The sequence below is a fragment of the Gallinula chloropus genome (genome assembly GCF_964237585.1).
Source record: "Gallinula chloropus genome assembly, chromosome: 3".
Taxonomy (NCBI): domain Eukaryota; kingdom Metazoa; phylum Chordata; class Aves; order Gruiformes; family Rallidae; genus Gallinula; species Gallinula chloropus.
Window position 1 is genome coordinate 31,021,768 of NC_140087.1, and position 13,136 is coordinate 31,034,903.

At 40.6% G+C, this 13,136-nt stretch overlaps 1 protein-coding gene across 1 annotated transcript in view; it reads right to left on the bottom strand.

The window, feature by feature from the left end:
* Window positions 1–2,950: 2,950 nt before the first annotated feature.
* The window catches only part of CCDC170 (coiled-coil domain containing 170), a gene marked incomplete at both ends in the record, with an annotated part of 35,737 nt that continues 25,551 nt past the window's right edge, over window positions 2,951–13,136 (bottom strand). The window contains 5 exons of the mRNA XM_084261046.1: window positions 2,951–3,151; window positions 8,480–8,716; window positions 9,575–9,817; window positions 10,902–11,075; window positions 12,740–12,940. Coding sequence (XP_084117172.1) covers window positions 2,951–3,151; window positions 8,480–8,716; window positions 9,575–9,817; window positions 10,902–11,075; window positions 12,740–12,940 — 1,056 coding nt within the window. The remainder of the gene's footprint in view (window positions 3,152–8,479; window positions 8,717–9,574; window positions 9,818–10,901; window positions 11,076–12,739; window positions 12,941–13,136) is intronic.

Below are 13,136 nucleotides of genomic sequence, written 5' to 3' on the forward strand. Positions count from 1 at the left end.
AGACTCCTGGTAGACATAAGGAAATCATCTCACAACCATAAATTTTGGCCAGATACCCACACTTTATGACTGGGACTCTCAGAGATTATTTCTTAAAGCTGATAAACGTATTATCTAGGCCGAGCAGACATCATTTTGTCATGCAGTTTATTTAACTTCCAAAATAGTGTAAAATATTCATCATATAATATCTACTACTATGGATGAAGAAAACAGGTTTTATTTAGTAATAATTGAAGCAGATGAGAAATGCCCATAGAACCAGCAAAACACAGGCTGAAACTACTTGTACTCTCTCATGAAGAATTACAAAATAACATCTATCCCCACTTTCTAAATTCCCAACCAACACACCATGCCTTGAAAATTTACATTCCAGTCTTTTACTTTACTTTGAAATGGCTGTGCTTTCCTAAGTTTAAGTCTATTTAATTCATTATTAGCTTTTTCTTCTATTCCATTATTAAACTTCAACTGGAAAACAACTTTAACATTATAAAACAATAAACTGATTTTGATCCAGGTTGCCACAGGAAGGTAAGAATATATGATTTACTATACCTCCTCAAATGATGGATTTTGCAAAAGCTTGGATATATTTTACTGAAAAGTCACTGGAAAATGATTCTTCAGAGGCAAGTGAAATAAAAGAAACCTGTAACGCTTTCAGTCCCTGCCAGATACCAAAATTACCACATTTACTTGAAAAAGTCTCATTTTCTGTCGTGTCCTCAGATTCAGTGAGTGGGTTATCATTTGCTGAGATACTGTAGAAAGTCCAGAAATGGTCAGACATAAACAGGTAAATCATCTTTACTGTTCTAAATTTCCATACAAAATTTATAATGGGAAGAGACATCTAAAAACACAGAATCATGTTTGAGTGTGCTATTAAAACTGATTTATTGTTCAAATTTCTTTAAAATATCATAAAATTTGAAAACACTCAGGAAGGGTGATAGCAGCTTTTATGACTAACAGGTGGTTCTTGACACCTTATCATTGCTTTTTCTGAAAATGAAGGCTTTAGTAATTCAACTATTTTCTGCAGCAGATAACAAAAAGTTATTTAAAAATACTGAAGTCAGAAGAACTTCCTTGGCCAATGGATTAACTAAGCAAGCAAGCAATACAGCAGCTGGAAGCAAATTTTTCAAGGCATCATGACCAAGGGCACCATGCAATCTTACCAAACATATCTACATCAGGCACATGGCTGGACCCTTGTAGTTTTGCATGGCTGGGTTCTGGTGGAGGAGGGGGTCTGCAGGGACAGCTTCTACAGGAAGCAGCCAGAAGCTCTCTGCAGGCCCAAGAGAGCAAACACCAGCCAGCTCAAGGCCTGAGTCATTGTTAACCAAGGCCGAGCCCATCAGCGATGGTCACAGCACCTCTGGGAACCACATTTTGTAGAAAAAACCCCACAAGCAGACACTTTTTGCCACCAGAGAAGGGAGTGAGAAGATGTAGGAAACTGTCCAGACACCGCTGTCAGTGAAGGGGGGGAGGAGGTGCGCCAGGTGCCAGAGAAAAAGATGCCCCTACAGCCTGTGGAGAAATCCATGGTGGAGCAGGTGGAGACACACAGAAGACGCTGTGACCCACATTGGAGCAAAGCTTCTGTGACTACTTGTAGCCTGTGGAGAGAGATAAGAGATGAGGAGATGAAAGAGAGAGCTCTGTGCTGAAGCAGGTTTGCTGGGGAGGGAGTGGGCAGACTTGTGAGGATCAGGCTGGAGCAGTCTGGGCTTGAGAGACTGAGAGACATTCTATGGTTCTATGACTGCACCACATAGAAGTGACCCACACTGGGGCATCTGGTGAAGAACTGAAGCCTCATGGTAAAGGACTCACTTTGTAGAAATTTGTGAAGGACTGTCTCCTGTGGGTGAGACCCCACATTGGAGCAGGGGAAGGGTGTGAGGAATGCCCCCCACCCCCCCAGCTAAGAACAAAAACAATTCATGAGGAACTGACCAAAACCCCCATTCCCCACCCCTACACATACCACAGTGGGGGGAAGGAGTGAAATCATGACTAAAGTGAAGGCTGCTAAGAAGGGAGGGGTGGGGGAAGGTGCTTTAAGATCTGGTCACGCTTCTCATTATCTAACTCTGGTGTCACTAGGTGTGTGGTGTAGTATAATAAATTAGAAAGTTTTCCTTCCTTTATTCCGTGTTGAGTCTGTTTTGCCCGAGGCACTAATTGCGAAATCATCTCTCCCTGTCCTTGTCTTAACTCCTAAGCCTCCCAAGACATATTTTCTCCCCTGTCCAGCTGAAAAGGGGAGTGATAGAGTGGCTTTGGTGGGCATCTAGACTCGAGGCAAAGCCAAACCACCACAACCCCGTACTGAAAGGGCATAACTTTTTGTTTTGGCACAAGAGCAGATGAAGGAAAACAAACAAAAAAAACCCCCCTTTGTTCCAAAATTGTGATAGCCCTCTGTCTTACTTGCAGCTAACTGTCTTGAAGTTAAAGGCCTTATGCATAAAAATGCAGGGAAAGGTCCTATTTTGCAAGAGGAACAGCAGCAGGACAAGCCCACTTATTTTCATCCCTATCACCCAGAAGGAAAGCACAAGGAACATCACCAAAGCTGACATTCATTAGCAGATACTTCCCAAAACTGTGCACCGACCTCGGGTGGCCTGTGCCTTCGATGCCTCTGCAATGAAACTGGAGGGCCACACATTGCTCACATATTGCCTATCGGTTTTGTAACTGAAGTATTACATTGCCCAGAGATTTTCTGTTTGCTGTCTCTATGCTGCTGGCTTTCCTCCATCCAGGAGGCTCAGCCTCCCTGGCGAAACACTAAAAATCACCCCGTGTCTGTATCTGTCAGGTAGGGAACAGAAACCTACACTCCCCTATGCACCTCTAGCAGGCAGGGGAGCACAAAAGAAAGTTTCACTTAGTTCTGTGTGTCCTCACAAAAACAGGTACTTCAGTGGAGCAGCAGCACGTTCCCCTGCGAGTGTCCCTCTGGCGCCCTTGCCGCCCCTTTGAGGCAGACGCAGGGGAAGCAGTGGTGCTGATGAGAGTGGATCAGCGCTTCCAGGCGCGTCAGGATCTCATAGTCAGGAAGAGCCAGGCTGGCAATGTTCAGGCCCAAGATCCGCGAGACCACCTCTCGGAAATCTGCCAGCTGGAAAGGCAAACAGAAAGGAATCACTAATACATTAAATACCAAGCAAAGGAGCTGCCTGGGAAAACACACACATACATGCCTACATGCAAACACAAGCATTGTATTGACAGAGGAAAATATAGGGACTTCTGCTGTTGCTCAGTACAGAGCACTGAAGAGGAGGAAGCAGCCTTTTTGGGGTGTACCTCAAATAACAAATCACATAAAGAGCTGAGGTGCTGAGGACCCTGAACACAAAACAGGTTCAAGTGTTCCTCGGTGTCTTTCACAGGCACATCTTCCCTGCTGACTCAACAACGAAAACTGAAGAAAAGACAGGACGAGGAGTCATAGTTGACCTTGATAACTGCAAACTATAAAGACAACAGGAAACTGCTGGGCACATCCTGCAGCTCAGGTTAAGGTGCTGGTCCCAGCCACAGGCTCCTGACTACTGCCTGCCACCGCTCCCCTGTGCTCTCTTGTGGAAATCACAGCAGTGAGGAGGAAGTTGGAAGAAAGGTGAAAGTTTGGCACATCCTTTGGTCCAGCTTTGGCTTGGAATCAGGATGCAGCGAAAATTGAAGATGCATCCTGAGAAATGACCGTTTTTGTTCTGTGCACAGCTGCTGAAAATATATCATAGGAAGGGTATTTGGCAAAGTAATTAAGGAAACCAGCTTTTTCTCTGCAGTTCCAAATAGACAGACATCCACAAGCAATTATCATCACTACTGACCTTGCCAGCAACTAGATTAAAAGCATAAGATCAGATGAACGTGAATGCTGATTTAGTCTTCTCGACTCACAATATGGATCATTATAGATCAAACTTCAGTGCCTCTTTGACAGACAGTGCATTACACAGACCAAGTGAGCAATGCCTTAATACCCCTATTCATCAACACAATTAAGAGAGGGAAATGTTCCTATTTGAGGAAATATGCTTGTCTCACTATCTATTTGAACATCAAAGTCCCCATGCCCAAGCATGACAGAGACACAAATGTCACAGAAACATCAAAACCCTCAAGAAGCTGGACTCACACTCTGGTGTGCCAGCACCCTTGGTTCCACCAATCATGCTGACAGCCAATGGTAAGGATGAGGTAAATGCACTCCTGAAACACATGTGCAGCCCCAAAAATACTGCACAGAGCTCCAAAGCAGTTGTAACATCTGTAAGGCAAGCTGCAAAAGTCTGGAAAACAAGGTCTCCGTTCCAAGACTTTGCCAAAGACAAAGGTAGCAGGGCTGGAATTTGCTTCCATACAGCCTTTATGTTAAAAGGCCAAAGCAGCCCTCTGCAAAGATCCAGTCTTTGGGTGGATTAAACCCCCACAAGATGCCTGATCCCCTGTGGGATTTCTTGCTCTCCTAGCTTTGCTGTTGCAAACTGTTCAACTTAATTACAGTAAATGCAAGTAAACCAAACTACTACAACCATTTATCAAGGCAGATTATTGATCTGTTAGGATTTTGCCAGAGGGAATGGATACAAATTAAAACATCTACACCCTTATGTCACCCTCTATTAGCGACAGGAAAAGCGGGACAGAGCTATACTATGACTATTTAATGGAACAACACTTAGGAAAAAAAACCCCAACTTTTCTGACTATTACTGTGGCATATAACGTTCCGTGCAGGCAGTGCTGTAGTTGGGTTGACAGTAAATTCTCCACAAAGAGAACCATCACTCTTGGATTCAAAAATTCCCCACCAGAGGACATAGATTTGAATTTCAGGAACTCCAAACTAAATCAAGAAATGATGCACACTAGATAATCTTTAGACTGTTATTGGTCCTCTCACATGGAGCAAGATCACAGGATGGTAGGAGTTGGAATGGACCTCTGGAGATCTCCTAGTCTAACCCCCCTGCTGAAGCAGAATCACCTAAAGCAGGTGCACAGGACTGTGTCCAGGCAGGTCTTGAATATCTCCAGAGGAGAAGACTCCACAACCTCTCTCCTGAATGAGTCTAGAAAAATATACTTTTGCTCACTCTGAGGAGAAGAGATGAACAACCTGGGGACCTTTCTTCCTGAAAAACTCTAGTGCTGTTTATTTTATAATGAAGGTTAGAAATTTGGCAGGAAAAAATATGTCTTGGGAGGAAACAGAGCATCCAGCACACAGGAGGAGGTAAGAGTCATATTGAGAAAATTATTCCACAGAGTACTTGTGAAAAACACACAAATGTTAATTTTTACTGCCTGAACCCTCAACATTGCAAACCACTAGAATTCTGTTAACAGTGTTAGCTGGCCAAATTTTAGGAACATGGGAAAAGTGAGGTAAGTGGGTTACAAAGTGCAGAGTGCTCAAGCATACCATAGCAATAGCTCTCAAGCTTTCTGTGCTAGTGAAAGAAAAACATCAATTTACAATTCACCAGCATCTGCAACCACCAGCATCACAGGAACACTCTGAATACCTGCAAGCAGAGCTATACTCCTAAACTAGGAGCCAAGCTGTTTGTAAAACTAAAGCCTGGTACTTGCACAGTGCCCATTAGCAGTAACGGCATCTTTGAGAGTATGAGAATTGCCAGTAATATTCATAGCACACTCTCCTACATCTTAAAAGCTTAGCTAGCAAAAATCAATCCTTATAATTAAGCTTCTGTTGCTAAATCAGAGAATTCTTTATAAACTCTCTATCTCACTAACACATGAGTTTTCTCCAGAGTTCTCCCAAACCATTACCCAAGGAGAATTCCTTCCTTATACCGAGCTCTGTATAGTTCTTCACCTGCTTTGAACTTGTTGTTTCTTGGCAAAACTCACCAAGACTAGACTTCTCTAACTCTCTGTAAAAGCTAGTGAATGAAGATATTAAATACTTCTCTAAGCAGCTGTGCATATATTTAAACTAAATATAAGCACAGGCATGTAATCTGTCTACATGTGCATGTTAAGAGAAGTACTAGAAACTGAAACTGCCATTACCTGATGGAGGAGCTGATGTGGCCACATTGACCACTTGCACGTGCACTTGCGTGTTTTTTCCAGGCATACTCCCCTTTCCATGGATTTCACTATGTGTAATGTTAAATCACATCATAACATTGTGTGGCTGTTTTCCATGCTGACAGAATTACAAGTACGCAGAATCAAACTACTGCCAACTGGTTGAGACATTGATTTGTCTTGTGATCGCTATGGAAGGCAGAATATACCCACATGAAGTAAGTAATTAAGACTGGGTTGAAATAATTTACAGTTAACTCATAATTGGGATTTAACACAGTGTTTCTGGTTGTTCCTTGCTCTTTAAACCTTTAATTTCCTCTATATTTAAGAGGAAATTTCGTCTTAGCCTTTCTGTGTTTAGTTCTTCCCACCACACACACCCTTAAGAGAACACAGAACCACAGCATCAGAATTGTTAGTAGCAAAGCCGTCTGAGCAGGGTGCAATAACAATGCCAATCTGCTCTAGTCAGCTGTGGTGGCTATAATGAATAACAAAGCATGCATATCCTTGGGTTGACATATAAAACCATTTTTTAAATGATGCTGATAACATTATTAAAATCACACTGCAGACTGAAAACCAAAAAGAGGTGAAGCTATATATGAAAAGTCAAAAAAGTAGAGATTACTGGAATGGATATATATGAGAAATGAGGTATATTGGAATTGTACAAGAGCAAATGCAAATTTACAGATATCCATACTGGATTTCCTCTGACTGTGGGGCGACCAGAAAGCCTTCCTGACTTCATATATCATTATTGCATATTTCTGAATATAAATAGGTATCAGCATAGCCAAGTTTCATTTTAATCGAACTAGATAAAGAGCATGCGTGACGACTGCTGCTAGTAGGATGTTCACAGGAACTGATAATATCAGTATATGACCACTGCAGTCAACATAAAATTTTGAATATATTTTATTTTTATATCCATTTAGTCAGGTCCTTATTTGCAGTGGTACTTGGAGTAAGAATATAAATGCAAATGTTTTGGTTGAGGTTTTTTTTGTTGTAAGGATTTTTTTCTAATCTTAGTTTCCCCCCTTTTTTTTTTTCCCTTTCTATTGGAATGACTCCTCCTACTTCCCTGTAGATACAGTGTGAAAACAAAATTTAGTGTCTGTTTTACTTCTGCTCCCACCTCCTAATATATTGGGTTAATGTTCTAAATTGCATTCATTTCCTCTCTCTTACTTCAGATTAATTTTACTCACTGGATGGAAGGCGCAAAGAAAGTTTATCACGAGTACTTACTGCTGTAGCAAACCCTTGGATTTGAATCTATAGTGATGTTTATATTTTATTATTTTCCTCCTTTAAATTATGACTATTTTAGAAATATTAACTGCTATTGAAGAAAGCCTTAAATAGAGAGTTGGTGGCGCTTCTGTTAGCTTCTAGTATTTCAGCAGAACTATTCTGTTCTTAATATCGCTGTTGCATTGTTTTTAAAGCTGAAACACATTTTTCACCCATTCTTTTTATAGGTTTTATATGTTTCGGTGCAAGATTTTTTTAAAAGTTGCTCATGGTAGGCTTGCAGCACTGTATCCATTTAGATAGAGAATATACATGCATCTTTTCCTCCCCCCCCGATCTGCCCTGGTGAGGCCAAATCTGGAGTACTATGTTCAGTTCTGGGCTCTCCAGTTCAAGAAAGACAGGAAACTACTGGAGCAAGTCCATCGGAGGGCTTGAAGGATGATGAGGGTACTGGAGTATCTCATACAAGGAAAGGTTGAGAGAGCTGGGGCTGTTTAGCCTGGAGAAGACTGAGGGAAATCTCACCATGAGTTATAACTATCTAAAGGGTGGCTGTCAAGAGGATGAGTCTAGACCCTCCAGTATTGACCAGTAACAGGACAAGGAGCAATGGGCACAAAATGGAACACAGGAAGTTCCATCTCAATATGAGAAAAACTTTTTCTGTGAGGGTGACTGGAACAGGCTGCCCAGAGAGGCCCTGGAGTCTCCTCTGGAGATATTCAAGACCTGCCTGAGCAACTAGGATCTAGGTGACCCTGCTTTAGCAGGGGGGTTGGACTAGATGATCTCCAGAGTCCCTTCCAACCCCTATGAATCTGTGATTCTCCAAGAGGTAAAACAATATCTTACAATGAGCAAAGCAAGCAACACCTGTATTTTTTATGCATAGCATATATAACTTGAAGAATAGCTTTTCAGAATCTGATAATAGATCTCAGAATCACAACTACCCGTTTGGCGTAGGAGTCTGAGCTAAATTTTACTTGTTAAATAATGTTCACAAAAGTTTTCAGCACAGTTGTATAGCTCTTCCACCTATACCATCTCTTTATTTTCAAAGTGATGCCTCGCATTCATCAAATACCTATAGACTTACCTGTCTCTCTCTTTTTCCTAATTCTGCAAGTGATGTTTTAAGCACCTTCACCTCATTGGTAACTGCTTCTAACATACTTTTGGTTTTATCTTTATCTTCAGCAGCTTTACGCTCCTTTAAGACAAGTTCTGATTTGACAGAGGTAAGTTGTTTCTCAGCCTTTTCCTTCATTCTTTCCAATTTGCTTTGGGACTTACTGAGTTCTTCTATTGTTCTGTTCTGCTCCAAAGTTTTGATCTGCAATAACATAATGATATTTTGTCATCATTTTACTTCTAACATAAATAATAAAAATACCGTGAGTAATCGTGAGTAACCACTTTAATGTGGCTTCTTATGGGATCTTGATGAAACCACGTGTACATGTGAACTGAAAATTTATTAGAGGAGACTAGTCAATTTCAACTCAAAGATTTTTGTTTCAAACACAATTCTCTACAGGTTTCACAAAAAGATAACTGGACAGACAAAAACCCACAGTGAGAGTTCACTCCCTGCTAACCTTGGAAATACAGTATGTAACGGAGTTGCCAAATGTTTTGCTGGTAAAAATAGTTCCTTTGGAACACGCACCTCCTTATCTATTTCATGCCATCAGGCACAAGACAAACTCACATAAAGTCAGTCTGTCTTTCCTCCAGCAGCGAGGAGCTATCGATGACTGCAAACTACTTGTACTCGCCTGAGATAAAGCAGGTGAATTACTGCTGCAGTGCAATAAGACACTGGAACAATGAAAATGCAGCACCTTGCCAGTTCAAAAGGAAGAAACCCTTTTTCCCCACCCAGATGTATTACAATGGATCTTCTGTGAGAAATGTATGGGAAAAGATTACAGCCATATCAACAGGGAAGAACGGGATGCATAGATTTTTTCTTACATTAGCCTGAAAATTGGCATTGTGCTTTACAGATGCCACTCAGTGCATCAAAACAAATGGTGAAATACCCAAAATAATGTAATATTATATTTGCTTTCCCCACCTAGATGATTTGAGCAGTTGTCCATGAACACATTTACTGTAAATTAACTCCAGCTGTATCCTGCTGCAATAGAAAAATGGATAGAACCACAGACATAACCTTTCAACTCACCTTAAGCTCATTGGTTTCAGACAGCTTGGCTTTGAGATCAGTATTTGTTTCTCTTGCCAGATCAAGCTGCTTCTGTAACCTCTCTATCATCTTATGTAACTTTCTGACAGTGAGATTGGCCTCATCCCTCTCCACAGCTAAGGCTGTCCTTGCTTGCTTCTCTTCTTCCAGCTGGGTTATTTTCTGCCGCAGAAGGTTCATGTGTAGCTCTCTGCTTTCAAGTTTTTCTTTCTGAGTCTTCAACTAGTTTTTCAAACACAAGGAAATGAATATGAGACACACAATGCTACTACACAGATTGTTTTGCAAATTTAATCACCACAGTACATATTTAACCTGAACTTCCATTCATCTCAAAAACTCTGAGAAAGAGTAGAAACACATATACTCTGGCTTGATACCTCTTATATTACCAAATCACTGTGCTTCTCCATCCCTGAATTTGTGCACTACCTGCATCCTATTTGAACATAGGTACTTGTACATCATTCATACTCTTCAGGCAGTCTCGGATTGTTAAGACAGTCACATGCAAGAGAGAAGAGATTCATTAAGGAGACAGTGGTTTCAGTGGTGGAATTTTAAGGTATTTCTATCAGTTAAAGCTAGTGCACCAGGTGAATCAACAGAATTAAGAAAATTTTCATCCACTGCTCCAATACAAAGTCCAGCAGCTTCATTTTGTAATTTTGGTGCTCAGGGAGCTACCTGTTTTCAGTTTACCTGAGCAGAGCTGCCAAGCTTTACTCTAGAACATTTGAATATACATCCTGCTACAGAGGCAGTTGCTTCCAGAAAAAAAAAAATGTCATTTTAAACCTTAAATAGACATAATTCTAAGTTCTAAATCATTCTAAAACAAGAAGACTCTACTCTGCCATAGAAATTTGAACAGATGTGGTCCTAAAGGAGCACAATTCTTGTTGGAAATACTGATGTTCTTGGTGAAGGACAACCAATGTCCAACTACTTTCTAGAGAAGTTTGTGTAAGATGTCCCACTTCACAGTACATCCTTTTAAATATCAATGGTAGTCGTTTACAGAAGTATAAAGCAGACATACATATAAACATGCATAACTTCATACATTTAAGAAGTTGAGAAAAAGCAGTATCACATATTTGACTGGTGAGTTTAGTTGTTTTAATAAGCAGTCCGTGCAGTTTGCTAGCATTTACTATCTTCTTTTTCTGTAACAGGCATCTTTGAAATTCTTTGCGCATATATGAAGGTCCAACCTGCTGCCTCTAGCAAGCCTCTACAGAAATACAGCCATAACAATGTTTATCTTTGAAACAAGCAGTAGCAGTATGCCTTTTTTGCCTACCTTCCTCCTCAGGCTATATGCCATGGTCTTGTTTTCGATCACCGCATCACCTTCCAGTTTCACTAACTGCTCTACGCGGGCTAGAATCGCATCTGCGTTCATATCAAATCCCACCTCTGCAGCTACACTGTCCAGCTTCATCTTCTCATTAAGCTGCTCCAGAAATTCCAGATACTAAGATAAGATGTGGAAAAATGGGTAAAGAAAATATAAAAGTTCAATAAAAATCCTGAAGCAGAATTTAAAAGCAATTCCCCACATCAGCAACCAGCTATACATAGTCAAGTCCATGATCCACAGGAAATAATGTGCTGAAAAGGTTTGTTTACAGTACACACTCTTAAGAATTGCAGATTCTCCATTTGGTCTTTTTTAGTCACATTTGTTCATAAATCCCCAGACCCACTGTATTTATCTTCTCAAGGCCAGATAGGGTTTTGCTCCTCTTCAGTAAGAGGAGCACTAGGTATGGGTGTCTGCTTCTGACTCTGGTTCCTCTCTGTGGCTCTGCTGCTTGTTACGTGACCATACATTGGCAGAAGTTAGAAAGGACACCTACATGCCAACTCATTGCAAGTGCTGTAATGGCCCACTGCTGTGAGCTCTGAAACAGATAAAATTGGGATGCCATGAGCAAGATCCAATGTAGTCTGAGGAGATGCAAGAATATTAACGTGGTCAGTCTTTTGCCCTTGTTTGGAACAGCAAATTTTAGAGATAATATTTAAAGCCATTTCAAAACCAATAACTTATTTTAATTGCACCTCCATCTGGTTTATTGATGTGAACACAAAGATATCAAGTATTATTTCATCTGGTTTTTCCTTCCTTTTGTCCTGCTCTGCTAATTCTTTAAAAACTGCATTAGTCCCCTGGTCTCAATTAGCTTCTCTTGCAAAACCCAAAGCTCTTCTCACCAAGAACTATGTTTGCCTTTGTTTACTCTTACTTCTGTTCCAGGTCATAATCTTTGCAAAGAAACAACAAAAAACCCACCCCAAAAAAAAAAAAAAAAAATCCAAAACACAACACACAACCCACTCCCCAAAAAAAACCCCACAACCCTACAACAAACTAGTCCCATAACTGTTGCTTCAGCCCAAGGCAATAAAACACAACAAGAATCTTTTTGTTTCATGATGTTTCTCATTCAACAAGTTGAAACCAGCAGAAACAGAAAACACTGAAGTTGCTTGTTAACAGGAAAATAATCTCAATTGCAGCAGAGAAATTAAGAAACCAGAGCCACATGTTGTCACAGTGGAAGCAGAGGGGAAGGAATAGCTCCATTTTCCAGTTTGCTCCAACAAGTTTGTCTTTTTAGTTGTATCACATGGCTGGTTTAGCTTTCCAGGTACTATGTCATTTTTCAAACTCTCAGTGTGTGGAAGTGTTACAGGCTGAATGTGTTGATTCATACAATTCATTAAAAAAAATCCTGGTAACCTTGACAATCTAAGGATATAAAAGAATCATGGACTGAGAGGTCTTGAGAGACTGCAGACCAGATGATATATAAGAGAAAGACTAAGATCCAAGAAAGCTTTGAGATCAGAGAATCCTTGAAGGACCTCTGGTGTATTTACAGACACTTCTCTCAATCTGGGCTGTTTTGGAGCTTTTCCTCCAAATATTAAACGGATTTTGAATTTAAAAAGAAAAGAATAACCCCTTAGCTACTTTTTCCAACTAAAATTGCTGGTCAAAGCAATCCTACATGATGCCTGGCTTTGCTAATTTGCATTACTTGCAGAACTTTGAGTAATCCTCCAGCTGATTAATGCAATACAATTAGCCTTAGTGACCTTTATGCAAAATAAAATAATGCATGCAATTACTTTTTGTTTCTCAAGCTTCAAACAGTCTTGCTGCAGATCTATGGACAGTAATTCCTCTTCCAAGTGTTTCAGTTGATCCTGGAAAGTGTCAGAACATTTTTCAGCTTTTGTGCCCCTCTCCAGAGCTTCTTGGTACAGTCTGGTCTGTTTTTCCAAAGCTTCGGTCAGTTCAGCTATTTGGATTTGAAGCTGAGATATCATCTAGTGAGCAAGCAAACCAACAAAACATATGGGGTTATATGGGTGTGGAAACGTTAGATAGATATGAAAGATGTATCCTCAAGTTATTAGAGAGGGTAAAATATCTCTCTTTAAAATACACGCATTTAAAATGGCAGAAAGAGAAAAATCTGCCAGGAGGGGTGACAGTGAGGCCCCCAGGAGTGAACTGCAGAAA